Source organism: Lycorma delicatula, chromosome 7, assembly GCF_047948215.1.
Source record: "Lycorma delicatula isolate Av1 chromosome 7, ASM4794821v1, whole genome shotgun sequence".
In the NCBI taxonomy this organism is placed as follows: Eukaryota; Metazoa; Arthropoda; class Insecta; order Hemiptera; family Fulgoridae; genus Lycorma; species Lycorma delicatula.
In genome coordinates, this window is record NC_134461.1 from 76,578,330 (window position 1) to 76,596,714 (window position 18,385).

The 18,385-nt window shown below is 28.4% G+C and overlaps 1 protein-coding gene across 2 annotated transcripts in view; it reads right to left on the reverse strand.

The window, feature by feature from the left end:
• The window catches only part of crb (cell polarity complex component crumbs), a 332,998-nt gene that overhangs the window by 80,140 nt on the left and 234,473 nt on the right, over positions 1-18,385 (reverse strand). Inside the window, exons 9-15 of one of the 2 annotated variants that reach the window (XM_075371826.1) lie at positions 17,314-17,542; positions 13,873-13,995; positions 10,726-10,925; positions 6,822-6,984; positions 3,572-3,802; positions 2,127-2,369; positions 39-119 (exon numbers count right to left, since the gene is read on the reverse strand). In XM_075371826.1, the coding sequence (XP_075227941.1) occupies positions 39-119; positions 2,127-2,369; positions 3,572-3,802; positions 6,822-6,984; positions 10,726-10,925; positions 13,873-13,995; positions 17,314-17,542 (1,270 nt within the window). The remainder of the gene's footprint in view (positions 1-38; positions 120-2,126; positions 2,370-3,571; positions 3,803-6,821; positions 6,985-10,725; positions 10,926-13,872; positions 13,996-17,313; positions 17,543-18,385) is intronic. The other variant, XM_075371827.1, reaches the window with a different exon arrangement.

Here is an 18,385-nt window from a genome sequence, read left to right on the forward strand (position 1 = left end):
TCAAAGATTATAATTTCAAATATACAGAATTATTATACCATGATTGTTAACACATATTCCATTATTGCACAAACTCTTATTCAAAACACATTCATCGATATCCTGCTGACAGTTGCGTCCTGTAAATAAATAAAAATGTGTACATTACTGGATTATATTTAATACTACAAATACTATTTTATTCAGTTATTCAAATTTATTACAAATTTTATCTATTTGTGAAAGAAAGATGACATTATAAAAATATAACATCTACATGTTTCAGGAATGAACCACTAAAAGAGTTGCATTGATTTTAATTAATAAACTATTTGTATCATTTCCACAACTGATAACAAAAATTGGTACTCATGAAGTTTCTATTTTTTATTTTCAAAGAAATTATTCCATAAAAATCTTGCTGTTTCTTATGGCATTAAGTTATTATTAACCAAAAAAAGATGCCAACAGCATTTAGAACTCTTAGTACCATTTAGAGTATTTAGTTTGCTTTACAGTATTTAGTCATATATGCCTAATATTTAGTATCATGTGAAACAATACATAATATTGTTCAAATTTTGTGATTATGTAAAAACTAATTTATCAAAATCAACTTTGGGTAAGTATTTTATCCTTACTTCACCCTTTAATTTTTAGAATGTTATTACTGAGATGTGCCAGGTGCTTCTTGCAGAAGCACCAGATTGTAAAGAGTGCAGTCTGTCATCTTACTCGGACCAAGTTTTATATTCTTCTAAAATTTTTTTTTTCTACAAGCATGTAGATACAGTTCAGTGGTACACATCAAATTTTCATAGTCGGTTTTCCTGTTAATTTTTACATCATACTCATTAATATATTTTTCATTAAAGCTTTCAGGATTAAATTAGGTAAAAAAAAAAATCAACAAATAAATAATGTGCATTTAATTTTAAATATACATTGAGCAATATCATTTGCACTACAGTGAAGTTCTATGAGACACCTGAAAAACTTCACAATCTATTAAATGAATACAAACAAATACCAATCACTTCCAAGTTTTTATGGTTACTTTAAGTCACCGGCTTACTTCATTGACATTTCAGGAGTTATCCATTCTATTATAGATAAATAAGAAAATAGAAATGAAGTATATAAAGAATCCCCTTCTGCTTCACCTTAAAGGTCTGTAGACATTAGTCCGGACAACTGTATACTAAATAAAAATTTAGGGAAAAATCAACATAACACAACTTATATTTTAATTATAACAATTATAGAAAAAAGATACTGAAGAAACTTTTACAGAAGAAATTAGTTTAAAACATAATTTTCTCCATTATTAAGGCAATTTTCATATCTTGTAATCAGTTTTTCACTCTTTCCTCAAATAATGGTGCTGTAAGTGAAGATAATCACTGTTGGACAACATTTTTCATACTGGCATCATAATTATACCAAGGTAAATATTGTATAACTCTGTCAACATTTTCAACATCCAAGGAGAATAGAGTTTGTGATAGCCTAGTTTTAGCGTTACGATTTCATGCAGAACTGTAAAACTGTTCATGAAATTTCAGGAAACTCAATACATGGATTTTCTTTAATTTTCTCATCCACTCAAATAAGCAAATCTTTATTCACAATAGAAGAGTAGGAATAATATTCTTTACTCACCATTCACAGTACTGTATCCATCAATGTAGTGCTGCACCCACTTTCAAACCATTCCATCACTCATAGTTTTTTCACCATAAACATCATTAATCTGCTGATGAAATCAGCTGGTTTAAAATTTATTGCATTTAAAAAATACATAATTGCCCTAATTTCACAATCAGTGGGATTCTTGATCGACTTTATCATTCTAAACATTTAATCAATAGTAACCAAACATTACTGTATCTATAATGGCATCTACTGAAAGCCAACAAATGAAAGAATGCTCAGAAGTGTGATGTAGTGCCACAAGAGTGGTAGAAGGAATTATACTATAGTCATACCTAATAAAAGAACAGAAATAAAGAGTATTTTTGAGAAGAAATGGTAAAAGGACTACATACAACAGAAATTTCTTATCTGCAACCCGATTCAATAATAATTAGATGATGGAAAGGATAACTGAAATATAATAACAAAAAAGTAAATATAATAATACTGACCTGTAAAACCAGGAGCACAAGCACATGTGTAATTACCAATTCCTTCATGACAAGTACCATTGTTTTTGCAGGGCTGTGACTGACACATATCCATCTGAATTTCAACTGTACAATTTTCACCAGTAAAACCAACTGGACAACGACACTCATGATTATTTATGCCATCAACACACACTTTACCATCCGTACAAACAACATTAAGACAATCATCAATATTTATCTCACAGTTTACACCTTCAAAACCTATGAAACAAATATTAATGATATTAGTATATTACAAAAGAGTAATATGTTCAATTTTTAGGACAGAAAGATAGATATTTAAAAAAATAAATAAGTGAAAATATTCATCTGTAACAGGCTGATTACAGGAGATAATAGATTTCATATCTGTATAAATTCTGCAGATTAGAAATCTAAACAAAAAATCTACAATACCAATTTTAACAAAAAGACAAAATTAAGAAAGCACTGTAACCTACCTACAATTTTCTTATCCGTTGATATAAAATTTGTTAACTTAAGTACAAAGAGTACTTGATCAGTATTCAAGCTGATGTGCATATAACAGCATTAATATTATTTAATTGTATTTATACTATATGAATTATAAAAATGATATCACTGAAGTTTGGTAGAGATAAAATATTGTGAATATTTTTTAACTGTGGTTATTTTTTTTCTTACATGGGAAAGGTACATTGGTTTGAATCTGACCTCATGTACATATATTTTTTTTAACTTTTTTTTTAAATTTAAATATATTGATTTATTAATAATTAATAACCTCTGATTGTAAAAAAAATTACAATAAACAATAATTCAATAATAACAATAAAAAAAATCAGAAGTTATTATTGAAATAAAATTTTATGTACTTTTCATTTTAATTCAAACATTTTTACAGAGGTTAATAATTATTAATAATTAATATTTTTAAATTAAAAAAAAAGTTAAAAAATATATCTATATGTAGTCGGATTCGAACCGATGTGCGCATGGATACGGATCCGACATGTTCTCACACCATACAACTAATTGAGTGACACAAAACAAAATTAATATATACACTAATATAAAATGCTGAAATGGACACCACAAAAAAATGTGATGCAACATGGTGTCCACCACTACGTAATTGTGTAACTGTCCACTTTATTAAAGAATTGGAGGATCGTATCTCACTTTCAAATGAAGTGCAGAAAAAATGTATATATGTAATTTAATCGGTGTACAAGGAAGTCATATGGTGTTGACATCAGATTTTTTAACCAGACAAGACAAATATACATTCTGCAAATGTATATCTTGTCCCACATAAACTAATCAAAACCAAGGTTAAAAGAAAGCATGTCACTTATACCTGCAATAAAAAGATTTATTTTAACAAATTAACATTACTTGTAAAGAAATTTTGTGTATAAAAGTATTTTAAAATCTTGTACCTGTAGTACACTGGCAATAATAATCCCTCAGTGATTGCTTAGAATCATGTTTACATGTTCCATTATTTTTGCAAGGTTTAAAGTAACATGCATCATATGGTTGTTCACAGTTAGTTCCTGAAAAATCTTCAGTACAATTACATGTATAACCATTAATTCCATCTATGCACAATCCACCATTCTGACAAGGAGATGAAATACATTCATCAATATTGTTTTGACAAGTCAGTCCTGAAAAGATACATTTTGTTAATAATCAAGTAATTACAAAGGCTTTAAAGAGCAACTTAATAATCCGCAATACACATATTATTTAATGAAAAATACTTTTAGCTTCAATTTAGTATAATCACATATTGGACGATAAAAATATTATTTAATCATGTTTATAACTTACACTCAATCTCAACATGACTTGTTGCTTTTGAAAGTGAATTTTGTAGTTACAAAAAATTCCACTCAAATTCTAAACTCTTCAAATGAAAGGTAACAAAACTATTTGTTATTAAATTCTATGTGTAACACACAGTACTGAAGGTAAATTAATATTAAACAAAAGGACAATCTCATGAAAGAATAAGAGTAAAATGAATAATTTTTAACTACAAAACTTACAAATACAAGAATATTAACAATAATTAACAAACCTTTGCTTAATAGTATTATCTAAGCACAATGGTTTTGTAACTTCACTGTAACCCAGAGTGAAAATTCATACTGGGTGTGTTTTACTGTTTGCCATAAACTGACACGTATGCATAATGAACCTGAGATGAGACCCTTCAAAAATGAAAAAAAATCTGAAAACAGCTATAATCATTTTCTTCTTAATATAAAAAATGTATTAATTACGAGTAAAAGTACTGACTAAATAGTACTTTTCCTTCTGAAATATTTAACCAGAATCCACCTTTATTTTTAATTTTTTAATTTTACAAAACACTGTAAATATCTGCCAAGAGTTAAGTTAGTTAATTGTATGGTAAAATTACAAATTACATAAAATTTTTTTTTTTTTTAATTTTTTTAAAATTACAGATCAAGTAATAAAACATAGTCTGAATATACCTATACAAACTTTCTTATATAGATACTAGTTAAAAAAAAGAAAATTATATGAAAACTAAAAACCAAAATTGTAACAAAAAAAATATAATTTTTAAGAACTAGGGTTTCAATTTAAAAATTTTAATTTTTTAACAACCAAGGTAGCACATTTGTGACAGAAGTAGCTGTTATCTATTATTGTGAATAGAACAAGAATAATTTTTCCACATCATGTGATAAATCCTTAATTAGCTTTAGAATTAACTATTCTTTATAATGATATGTACAGATTAACAAATATGGAAAAGAAAGTTGCATTAACTGAATATTAAATTAGCATCAACTGCTGTAAGTAATAGAATTTGTGAATTTATTACAAACATGTGCCAAGTTCATTTATTTTGTAATATACTGAACCTTTATATAAACAAAAAAAATATTGTTTTATATTTGATCCAAATGTATCAACTTAAGAAAAAAAATTCAAAAACTGTATAAATTAAGAATGTTTTCTTCAGAATGATAAACAAATTTCATAAATCCTGATAGATGAAGAATATGAAAGAACTTAGAAAATAAAAAGAAAGTAAGTAAAAAGTACTCTTTAGAAGTACTCGGTTGCTCTTTAGAAGTTTAAACTGGTATAACTTCCACTGCATTTGGAAGGAGGAGTTGAAAAATTGAAGTGGGGATCGGTAGGACACAATACCACATGTGGTAAGCAAAATTTATCACAGAATGGTACTCAGAACACTATGAAAGTTGAATCTACTAAAAGCAGAATAATAATAAGAATGCAAAATGTAGAAGCTTAGATGAGACTTTCTGCACACAGTAAAAGGCGAAAAACAACTAAAAAATATTTAAATTTGAATGAAGCTTTCACTGGTACAAAATGTGATAATAAGAGTATATCTATCACTGCAGACACTGCAAATATCTCGAAATAGTACAAACAAGAATTAAAGTTTCTGAATGGTTTAATCTAAGGACCAGGTTCGAGCAAAGAAATGTTGTCAACTCTTCTGTTTCATATAATTACGAATGAGACTTACAAGAATGAATGAAACACTGAAAATAAGGAAGATAAATTGTGGTTATTCGCAAATGATTTCATGATACTAAGAGAAAGTGAGAAGGATATACAAAAACAATTCAATTACGGAATAGAGAGAGATAGAAGAAGGATGAGATTTAGAAAAATAACAGAGTAAAAAAAAAGAAAGAAAATAGTTCTGACTTGAAGTACAAGAATAAAAAAAGAAAATAGTTCTAACGAAGTATGAGAATAAAAAAAAAAATAAGCACTTAATTTATGAGAGAAGATGAGTTGGATATATTTAAAATTTTTGTATATTTAGAGAGTGAGATGAAGGAAAAATGGAAGATTAAATTTGGAAGATGGCAGGGCAACCCAATGACTGACAGCTGTTAGAACTTGCCGAGGAGTGGTAATGTCCCAAAGTCAATGTAAGTAGATACTATCTTCACTCATATTACATGTCATTACACTTTTAAGTACATAGGCAACCATAGATTAAAAAAAAATTACCTAGGCTGAGAAATGAAAATTTTAAGAAATATGATTGGTAACATAAAGAAAGAAAGGATGAGAAATTAACTAGTTGTAATTATGGGAAATCTGAATAAAATACTGAACAAGTAAGATGGCCAAAATATTGATTTAGGCATGTAATGAGGGTAAAGCAGAGAAAAATGGCTACAAGAGAGTTTGTTCAACTCGGAGAGGAAGACTATCATAAAAGAGATAAACCGGGTAAAAAAAGCACGGGAAAAAGTGTGGAATGTTCCAAGAGTGCTTTAGGAAGGGTTATGAAGGGAAACAAGTAAGTGGCGATATTTTTTGAAGGGTCTTATCTAAGATACAGTTTGATAGTAAAGAAAAAAAAAAGAAATAAGAAATTTAACATAAAACTTAAATGAAAGATACCAATGTTAAAGACACAGTATACTAGCAACTAATAAAACTGTGCTCTGACTAGATAAAAATTATTAAATACTACCTTTCCTTTGCAAATTTGAATATCATATTATGATATATACATAAGCTACATATACAAGTTAATAACGATACCAATATAGGAATCTAACAACTCCTTATAACTAATTTAACCATAAAAAGTTATGGATACTATAAACTAATGTTTAATGCTACATATTTTACTAAAAAATAAAAACTTACCAATAAATCCAGGTGGGCAGCTACAGTAGAAACCATTCAATTCATCCACACAAGTTGCTCCATTAAGACAAGGGTTTGATAAACATTCATTAATTTGAACATCACAATTAGTACCTGTCCATCCATGTTCACAAGTGCAGTAATATCCACCTGACGGTGTCATCTGTATGTGCAGTAATACAGACCAACATACAACATGTGCAAGTGCAACCGTAACCATAACACAGTGCAATAATAACACGTTAAGCAAAAACATGTAATTACACAAAAGATTTCTTTTATACAAATTAAATTAAAAACCCTAAAATTAAAATTATTAAATGATTTAGAACGGTATTCATTCAAATAAAATTATTATAGAATCACAAATTTACATACAACCACTGTTAAAAATAGTAATAATAATAATGAACAAAAAAGTATGATGTGATTATAATCAAGTAAGATTTAATAATCAAATCAACATTTAAAATCTAAAAACATAAAATCCCATATTAAGTTGTTATAACTTTTAACAATCAGAAAGAAAAAAAATTGCACTGACCCAATTAAAGCCTGCTCTATTTGTCATTCTCACTTGCTGAAAATTAGAGCAAAAATACTTTGCTCTAATTTTCAGCCTTTTATGGTATATCCAATTTTCAAACTCTTGTTGTTTCAATGAGTTCTTAATAAAATAATGTAAAAAGAGCAGGCTTAATACAATACAATTATTATTATTATTTTTTTTAAGTTAGTTATAAGCTTAAAAACAACCCAAACTCAGATGCATTCTTTCATTATCCAGATTATCTTACTGAATTTCTCTGGTGTAAGAATACCATCATAACAATTAAAACATTGTTGTGTTCAGTTTAAACTAATATAATCAGTAATTTATGTAAATTGAAAAGTCTGTTCAACATAAACTTTATAGAGATTATCAAACTTGAGAATAAAATTTCTACAATCTTTATTAGTGTTATCCTATAATTACATGTATAATTAAATTTAATTAATATCACTTGCTTTGAATGATAAAAAATAATAAAAAATTATTAAAATCATTTTTAATACAATTTTCAAAATTTGGTAACAAAAGAACAGCATGCAAATTATATATGATTTATAGTTTAGGGTTATTTCTTTAAGCAACTGACAAGAAAGAAGCAGATTAGCTATAATAATAATAAGTGTTCTGCCCAAATGCAGGTTTTCACATCGCCACCCTCCTTTTTACATTGTCTATCATTTTCATTTGTCTGCGAACTCTTGCTTTCCTCCCTGTTACAAATCCTTACAATGCCGTCACCAACAGGCAGTCACATCTCAGCCAGTGACCCAACCAACTGCATTTTCTTCTTTTATTATTTCAATAATCGCACTCTCTTCTCCTACTCTACGAAGTACCTCTTCATTCCGAACTCTCTCTGTCCAGCTGATCTTTTCCATCTCCTCCAAACCCACATTTCAAAGGCCTCCACAATCTTCTCTCCTCTCCCTTCCTGACAGTCCATGTCTTTGTCTCATAAAGGACCACACTCCACACAAAACATTTTGCAAGTTTTTTCCTTAGTTGCAGATCCAGTTTGCTACATAGCACTCTCCTCATTTTGCTGAATGCTTCCTTTGCTCCAGCAATTCATACTTCAACTTCCTGATCACACTTCATATCTTCCTTAATGGTGCAGCCCAGGTACTTGAAGGATGCCACTTGCTCACCTTTATTTCCCCCAATCCTAATCGTTGCCCTTTTGGTTGATTTGCTAATTATCATGCTTTTTGTCTTCTTTGTATTTATCTTCATCTCATACTCCTCATAGGTTTGATTTATTCTTCTCAACATTTCATTCATCATATACTCACTCTCTGCCAACACTGCCATGTCATCAGTGAACCTAATGCACTCTATCCTCCTTCCTCCAATACTTACACCCTTATTACCAGTTAGAGTCTTTTCAATTATCGCTTCCAGGTAACAGTTGAACAGAGTCGGTGAAATGCAACATCCCTGCCGCACCCCTCTCCCAAGTTTGCTTTCCTCCGATAACTCATTCCCGATCTTTATTTTTACCTTCTGTGACAAGTACAGATTTTTTATTAATATCCTTTCCCTCCAAGCGACTCCTTTTTCCTTTAAGATTCCCAGCAATTTATCCCATTCTACCCTGTCAAATGTCTTCTCCAGATCTATGAAGACCACGTATAAATTTCTTTGCTTTTCAATATATCTTTCTCCAATTACTCTTATTAACCCTATTGCATCCCTTGTTCCCTACCCCCTTCTAAACCCAAACTGCTCTTCCCCAATTGCTCTCTCTAGTTTTCCATTCAACACTCTTAGTAGTATCTTAGCTGGATGTGATATAAGGCTATCACATGCATATAAGGATATAAGGTCCTATATTCCTCACATTTCAATGTATTACTCTTCTTTTCGATTGGGACCATAATAGTAGTTACAAAATCTTCTGGCCAATCGTTTGGCTATAGGAAAGTAAATAAGAAAAGAGCATTTAGGACATATTTGTTTAGAAATCAATGTAGTGTAGTCATTTTTAAGTTAGTAGCTGTAGTTTACATTATTTTAATGGTAAACTTTAATGATTTTTCAAGGTTTACATAATTATAAAAATCTATCACACTAAAGATTCACATAAAAAGTAATGGATACTACAAAATTAAATAGTTAAAAGTTATCTGAAATAAGTTTTTAAACTACGGCAAATAATTAAATTTTATGTTGTGACAAGGTAAAAGATAAATCTCTCATTTTTTAGACAATATTACTAATTAATCCAGTCAACAACTTACTAAACATCTTAAATATCTGTTATAATTAAAATTATACGTGATAGCTTGGTAGGCCAGAAGAAAGTTGTTTGTTTTACAGATTTTAAATGGTCTGCATGAGATCCAAACAAATAACCTTCTGGAGAAAAAACTAATCCAGTAAACTAAACTGATCAAAGGAAGTCCTTTTATGGACTGATCACACTCCCTTTTTCTGCTCTTCCTCTATTATTATCATTCAGTCTTCCTCTTCCTCTATTATTATCATTCAGTCATTCTTTTCTCCTTGGATGAATACCATAGTAATTATATCAGCCACTGAAGTTACCATGCTGGTTACTAGCTTCAAAAGTAGTACAGTTGCTTCTTTACTACAGCTCAGTAGGAAGGACAGTCTAGTAATTATGTTTCTTCTGAGAGTTGTACAAAATAAAACATTAATGGCTTAGGTACTGATTTGATAAAGCTTTCTACCAAAAGAAAAAATCATAACTGAAACCATCAGAAAACTGTACATAGCTGTCAAAAGGCATACCTTTCATAACCAGATACATTTTTTTTCTTACAATTCAGAAACTAAATAACTGATAAATTAATTCAGAATATGTTAAAATAACAACTACACTTAAACAAAAACTTTAAAAAATACTTGAATTCTTATGTCTAGAGTTTAAAATAAAATTATTAAAAACAGTGATACCAAAAATCTATCATGTAGAGCCATAAATTTTATAAATTACAAACTGAAACTTCAAGTTAAAAAAAATTTGTAAATTAACTAACTATACTGTTAAACTTTCTATGGTAATTAAATCTTAAATTATTTGTGTATATTTTTTTTCTATACAATTGCTATATTAAGAAATAACAAGCACATGCGTATATAACTGACAATGAAAATAATATTTTTAAATATTTTACCTTTGAATTATTAGAATTAAAAAAAAAATCATAATAGAATAAAACATGACTTCAAGGTAAATATTAAAACCGAATTATTTCCTAAATATAAAATTCATGATTTTTTTTTATAACTTCTTTCACGCTTAGAAATATTAAAATTATAATTTAACAGGTCTCACAATCAATACGTAACATAAAATAATAAAATTCTAAATTTTTTTTAACTCACATAATCATCACAAGAGGTATAATGAAGGCACGGTTTAGAAGAGCACATCATAACAGATTCACAACGTGTCCCAGTATAATGTGGTGGACACTGACAAATAAACGATGAGATGACATCATTAATACAAGTGCCACCATTAAAACATGGCGATGAGCGACACCAGTCAGGTGGCATTCCAATCAGAGCCTCGCAAACAACACCTATCACATATATACCACACCCATGCAGAAGTAGAGAACACACAAACAAAAAACACAAACATTTTTTTTTAAAATGACATGCATACTTACTGTATTTACTGCAGATTCAGTGTTGTTTTAAGAGCCGCAATATCTTTCAATGTTAAAAAATGTGCATCTGATTTTTATTTCATATATTATTTACTTAATGCTTTTCTTTACACGGTGCAGTGTTCGCTTAATTACTAAAACTAGTATGAAATTAATTTTTTTAATTCTAGATGCAAATACATATAATGTTATAATGTTAATAAATTAAACAAAGAGAAAATAAATTGGATTCTTATTTTAAGCTAGGATCAAAACACATAATAAAAGAGCTAAAAGCTTAATACTAAAGTACATACCATAATCTACTACAAATTAAAAAAAAACAACAAAATCATATTCTAAAAAAAAGAAAGGAAAAAATCCTTTCAGCACGCTGGAAGGTAGATTGACCATAGAGGTAGATTTACAAGTGCTAAGTAGGGGATAAAAAAGATTTGCACCTTAAACTTAAGAAAAACTTTAAATTTACACAATACGACAATGGCTACATGTGAAAAAGAGTTTTCACATATTTAGCATACGACAAGCCCCATCTTCTTACAATTCTAGCAATATTTTGCTCATCCCTTGCCGTAAGGGTTGGTCATATCAAAAATTGTTTCAGACAAAAGTTTTAGGTAATATTTAGAGGACTAACGACCATTTTAAATCAATTCGATACTGTGCCTAGTAAGGAAGGTATGATTTTTTTGTCTTTGAAACCCTATTTTTTCCACCCCCTGGGCCAATAGTTTCTGATTTCAAAGAACTTTTTTAAATAAGTTTTACACCCTTAGCCAAAAAATAGTAGGAACTTTAAACAAATCTGATACTTTACTTAATAAGAAAGTTACAGCAATATTTTGTTTTTTTGAAAAAGCACCCCCATGATCCGATTTTGCCCATTAACAATCTTGAGCAAGATTTTGGATCATTACATTTTATGTGTCAATTTGAAAGTGATTGGCATAAAATTAAGGCAGTTATCGTGTCCACAAGAAAGTGAGATATTTATATAAATGTATATATAAACTTTTGAACTGAAAAAAAATATACAAATATATAAACTTTTAGTCTGGGGGATGTGAAAATTGAAGTAAGTCAAAATTTTCTGGAAGTCAAATCATGGTATTGCAATAGGTAGCTTTCTTATGAAATCTACCTAAAATCTGCATGCAGTAAATGTCATGGTCCAAGATTATACTTTTACTTTAAATAAAATTTTTAAAAATGCTGCATTCCAACATTCTGAATGTTTTTAAACATCTATTTTATCTAAATTCAAACACATGGCATTCAAACATTAAAAAAAATTTACTGTCAAAATATTACTTACTATTATTTATATCATTAACTAATTAAAAAAATCAGTTAAGTCTAAGTTGAAGGTGTATAATAACCAATACAATGTCAGTGTTAAATAACTAATATGTGTTAGTATTGCAATGAAAAATATTTTAAATAAAATCGCAATTAAAATTTAATTTTTCAGGTGCATTGTACTACTTAGTTATTCAAAGAGTATTATATGATGTGTGTTACTGACAAGTAAAATATTTCAACATGTATGTTTAATAATTCTCACATTTCTTTCTACTTGATTGTTTTTTGTTTTTGTTTTTTTTTTTACTATTTTAACGACTAGTCAGAAAGTCACAAAATAAGAGCAAAACATGTGCCAGTTACAATGGAAAAGAAAATAAGATTGGAAAAAATAAGATGAAAAAGAATAAGTATTAAAGTCTATTAAGAAATTTAAATAGAAGAATATAATGCAGACACTTTAAAATACACCTTGAAAACACAAGCTATCCCCAAAAAGCTGAAGGATAATGCATTAGATGAAGCAGAATTTTTATGGTCTAATAGGAAAGTGTCTGAGATTTGCCAGTTTCAAGATGTGTACTCTAAGAAAAGACATTTATGTTTAATGAAAAGCTAAATGGGCCAAAGAAATTCTGAACAGGCACTAAATACAATAGTTGATTGTAATGGAAGAAAGAATTTCAATTGAATCAATTTCAAAGCTTGTTATTAGCTTGTAATATTAAGCTATTATAATACTATTGTAGTATATACTACAATATACAACATTGTAGTATATACTACTATTATTATGTACTATTGTAGTACATAAGCTTTGTTACTTGTTATTGCAGTAAGAAAATAAAAGTTTGTTTTCTGGTCACTAACCTTATTACCTACTGCTTAATTTGCAAAGTTAAGAGTATCTACTACTGTATATTAAACAAAAGAACAGAACATTTTTATAAGTAAATTGCAGTATTTTACAGAATTATATCAATACTAAATAACATCGTAGTAATTTGATCTCAGACAAATAATACAATAAAAAAAATCATCCTTGAAATATTAAATATAACTAATTCTAAATCATGTCATAATTACTTTAGATAGTATTAAACTGCTACTATCTATTACCTACAAAATAGCACATCTAAACAAAAATTGCAGTATTCTTTAACTTTGGTTATTAAATCGGCCTTTAGACTATTACATTTCATGATAAAATGCAAAAATACTTACAATAATTTATTATTTCTATAAGAAGTATATTAAGTAATTTTAGCCTGAAGAACAAAAAAATTATAAAAGCAGTTGAATCAAAAATATGCACTTCTGATAGCTAAAAATTTCTATTCACATAAGCAAAATGTTTGCACATATTATTATTATTATTATTAATATTTTCAGTTATTCTTACTTACAATGAATTCATATATTCTGACATATGTTATTAAATAGATGCAATAAATAAGTTAGAAAATAAATAGTGCTCAGCAGTTATTACACATTAAAACAACATACAAACATAATTTAGATTGACAATATAAAATAAAAGAAAACTATTTCTCACCTGTAAATCCAGGAAGGCATGAACAATTGAAGCCATCTTTTGGATGTGAATTACATGTACCGCCATTTAAACACGGTGAACTGGAGCACTGGCTTCCAACTTTGATACACCTATCAGGTGGACCTACCATAAAGAGTATATATTTTTTTATAAGCATATGGTATAATGATTATGGTTGATAATGAATGAGAAAATAACATAAAATTATGCTAAAAAACTTATTCATTTCCAAGAAAAAAAAATCAATAAGTTGAAAAAGTTCTGTTATTAATAATAAAATAAAAAACCCTAAAGATTAGAAAATAGTTTCTTTCAATTATTCTTTACAATCTGACGATTAGAAGTTTGCACCAAATTAAGGGTTAGTAAATTTGTTGGTATATGTTTTTAATTTGCTGTCGTCTGTTAAAAAGTCAAACTTAAAGAATAATTAAAAAGTATTATTTTCTAAGTTTTACTATTTTAAAACCGAATTTATTTTTTAATCTTATTTTAAGTAAGGATTTACTAACAAAAAATTCTGCCTCTATGAAAAAAGGCCATATTAAAAAAAAAAGAAAAATCAAAAACCTGTTTTGATAAAAATAAGTAAAGGAGTGTAGAGAAACAACATATTCATATTCCTAAACATGAGCTACATATCCACAGCACTAAGCAAATCACACTGGGGAAGAAAGTGAAAAATATCTTTAAACAAAGACAAAATAAATTTTCATTTTAAAAAATTCTCCAATGGAGGTGTAAGGAAAATAACTTATTTCTGGATAACCAGAGGAACTTTCTCTACTTTATAAAAAATGAATCATTAAAATTAGTTAATATGGAGAAGAGTAAGGCTTGATCTAGAGTATAATACAACACAGATCAAACTGAGAACTGATTTTTTTTTTTTAATTATTTCTGATTCACAGTTAAATTACAAAACATATTTACTCATGTAATTGTTGCATTCATGAAAAAAGAATCGATAATAGTCACTATTTTCAGAACAGTAATCAAAAAAATTAAATAAGTAAGAAAACAGAAGTGTTTCAATAAAAAAAAAAAGATTGGAAACTTATATTAAACAACTGTACAGTTGTTAAATTTTCAGTTTTTACAGAAAGTTATACATCAGTAGTATACATCAAGTTTTGGATGCCAAAAATTATTGTCTGAGAGGCACAATGAAAATATATTGCTGCAGCAAAATCATTTTTGCAATAAAGTAAATGAAATATTTAACCACATTCTGACTGGAGATGAGACTTGGATATTATAAAATAATGATGAAACAAAGCAGCAATCAATGCACTTATCAAATGAGGCCAAAAAGCTTATGCAAGAGTGTTCAGGCAAAAAGATGTTTATGGCTACTGAAGATGTTTAGTGTAGGAAGATGAAATGTTTATGGCTACTACATTTTAAGACAAAGTGATATGGTTCAGCCATCTTCTATTAACCCAAAATATAATTTTATTGACCTCATAATATTTCAAAATCTTGCATAAATTTCTAGATAAGTATTTTTTCAACATAAAAAACTGAATTACAATTCAAACTTCACGTTTTAACCACCTGCCTGCATTACAGATTTATATTTTTTAGTATGATTTAGTATGATTTTACAGATAGTGCTCTAAAAATGCTGAATGTAGCCCAAAAAAATTCAGGAAAAATATTTTATTTTAAAACAAAATTACTTAGACCATTAAAACTCTACCATTAACAATAATGCAATTTTCAACTCATTTCCTTATACTTTGTATTCCTTGATGAGAGCAGCAGCATGAGAAAGCGAGTGATCAGTTCATCAATCATGTCTACATTTTGCTTGTATACCTCACATTTCATCCATTCCCATAAACAGTAATCTAAAGGTGTAACTGATGATCTAAGTGGCCAATTTAACAGCCCTTACGTCCATTCCTTTACAAGTAAATTTTTCATCTAAGAATTGTCTTACTTCATTTTTAAAATGTGTTGGTACTCCATCACGTTGATAATACATTTCAATTTCTTTTGTCAATAAAAGTTTTTTCAAGCAAAATTAACTACTAAGAAATTCATTACTTAAAAATTCCATATAATTTCTCCATGGGAAACACTGCTCTAGTATGAAAGGGTCAATTAACTGGTTGATGATCATCACACCAGAAATTCACTGAAAACCGTTGCTGAAAAATTTGATTTAACTACAATAGGTGGATCTTCTTCAGACCATCGATATGAATTCTATCTGTTGTTCATGCCATTATGGGCAAAGAAGCTTTGTTTAAAAATGGTATGAATGGAATTCTGTGTAACTATTGTTAACCCATTGACAAAACTGCAGTTGTCTAGCATATTCTCCAGAATGGAGATGTTGAACTTTCTGAACTGATAAGGAAACAGACTGTGAGCATGTAATGTCCTCTATACTGTACTTTATGGAATGTTTAGTCATATAGAAATCTTTTATGTACTAGTTGTAGGAAACTGTACCACCTGAAGAATGTTTTCCCTTTCATCATCATGTACTAGTTGACGTTCATATGAAATGTAAATGCTGGAAAGTGTACCATTCTCACAAAGATTATTAAAATTCCTACAAAATTGTTTATGGTTTATAATGAGGATACCTACTTCTGGGATACCTATTTCAGTATTGTTCCACTGCAGTTGGAGTACTTTCATCGCAAAAGCTACACAAAAATCATATCAACATATTCTGCATAAGTCAAGATGATACAGTATTTTTCAGAACAAAGAACTCAAAACAGAATTTCACATTTTTAAATTCAGATTCAATTGGAAAAATGTAGGTACAGTTAAAAGTACAATAAACATAAAAAACATTACAAAACCTGATTCTCAATAATAATTAAGCACAATCAAAATTAGTTCAAAAACAACTGAACTGCCTAATATTTATTATTAACACATAACCACAATTTTATGAGAACAATGAACAGTATTCAAATTAATTAATGATCAAGTTTACCCCTCATATAACACCTTAAAAATTACAGGGAAACCCAGATAGAATTTTTTGCTAGCCATAACTCAATAACAAAGCATTTTCAAACACATGTTTGTATGATGAACCTTTACCCTTCTTTCAACCTCTAGAATCAGTTCCCAAATTATTTCCCTTTCCTCCTGAATCACAGTGTGTGTGTGTGTGTGTGTGTGTGTGTGTGTGCGCGCGCACGTGCAAATTGTGATTATACAATTATCCACTAGAAGAAGGTTTTCACAAAATCAAAAAACCTTGCTTTAGTAGTAAAAATTGCAGATTTAATCTAAATTAAAATTGCATATCTTATTTTGATGCAAATACTTGATATTTTCTTCAATAACTCTTTCAACAACTTTAAAATATGAAAATAAATAGAAACTCTTCTTCTGATTTTAAAATGAATTAGAATTCTCTTTAATGATCTAAACAAATATATGTTTATAGGAAAAACCATAAATTACCTGAAAATCCTGGTTTACATACACATTGCAGATTTCCATTATTATTAATGCAAACAGAATTAGGAGGACAGTGTGTTGCTCCACAGTCATTATGTGCCTGAACCTGACTTAGATTAATTTCACAATTGCGTCCCATAAACTCTGGCAAACAATGACATTCATAGCTGCCAACTAAATCTTCACAGACACCATTATTACGACATGGTGCTGAGTTACATTCTTTTAAATTCTGAAAACAAAAGAAAAATTAATAATAGAATATTAACTATGAATTATTAATAAAAAAATTATAAAGTTACTTTATGCTTTGCTTGAATCATCCGTGTACGTTCATAAAGTATTGCTCATTCTAAAAAAGATACTTACTAATGTAACTCTGACGAAGTAAAAAAGTAATTTTTCAAATTCTTCCTTAATTTTCTACTTTTAGAAGTTAGGACCAAATCAAAGGTGAATGTCTACCAACAAGGTTACTAACCTTCAATTTGGCTCTAACTAAAAAAAAAAAAATAAATAAATAAACTGAAGAAGTGAAAGAGTATTATTTATTAGGTTTTTGAGCAGTCTTTGAATTCAGTTTTTTCTAAGTTTATTCTATTATACTAATAAGTTGTTTAAAAAACTGCATCCTAACAAGAGAATAAAATTATGTAGATAAAATTAGGTTTAAAATTTTCCAATTTACTGCTTTTCCTTTTATACAAAGGGCACTAGAAAAGTTTTATAATACAACAAAACGGATCATCACAGGTTTACAAGTTGGCACATATTTAGAAAGGTTCCAAACCCCACTAAAGCCACTGAGTCACTGTCTCAGAGTTATTTGCTTTTTAGCTATGTTAAAACCTATATATTTTCACAAAGGATTATTATCTTTTGAGTTAGAAAACTTGGTTGACTTGTAATAAAGAAATGCAAGGTCAAAAATTTCCTATTATTACATACAATGGCAAATAAATGGTGAATGACAAACCACCATCTCAATTTACAGGAAAATTTGTTTCAACTATAATAAAATAAGTAAATATAATACATAATAATTACTTTTAAAGAAAAAATAACATATTGTTAG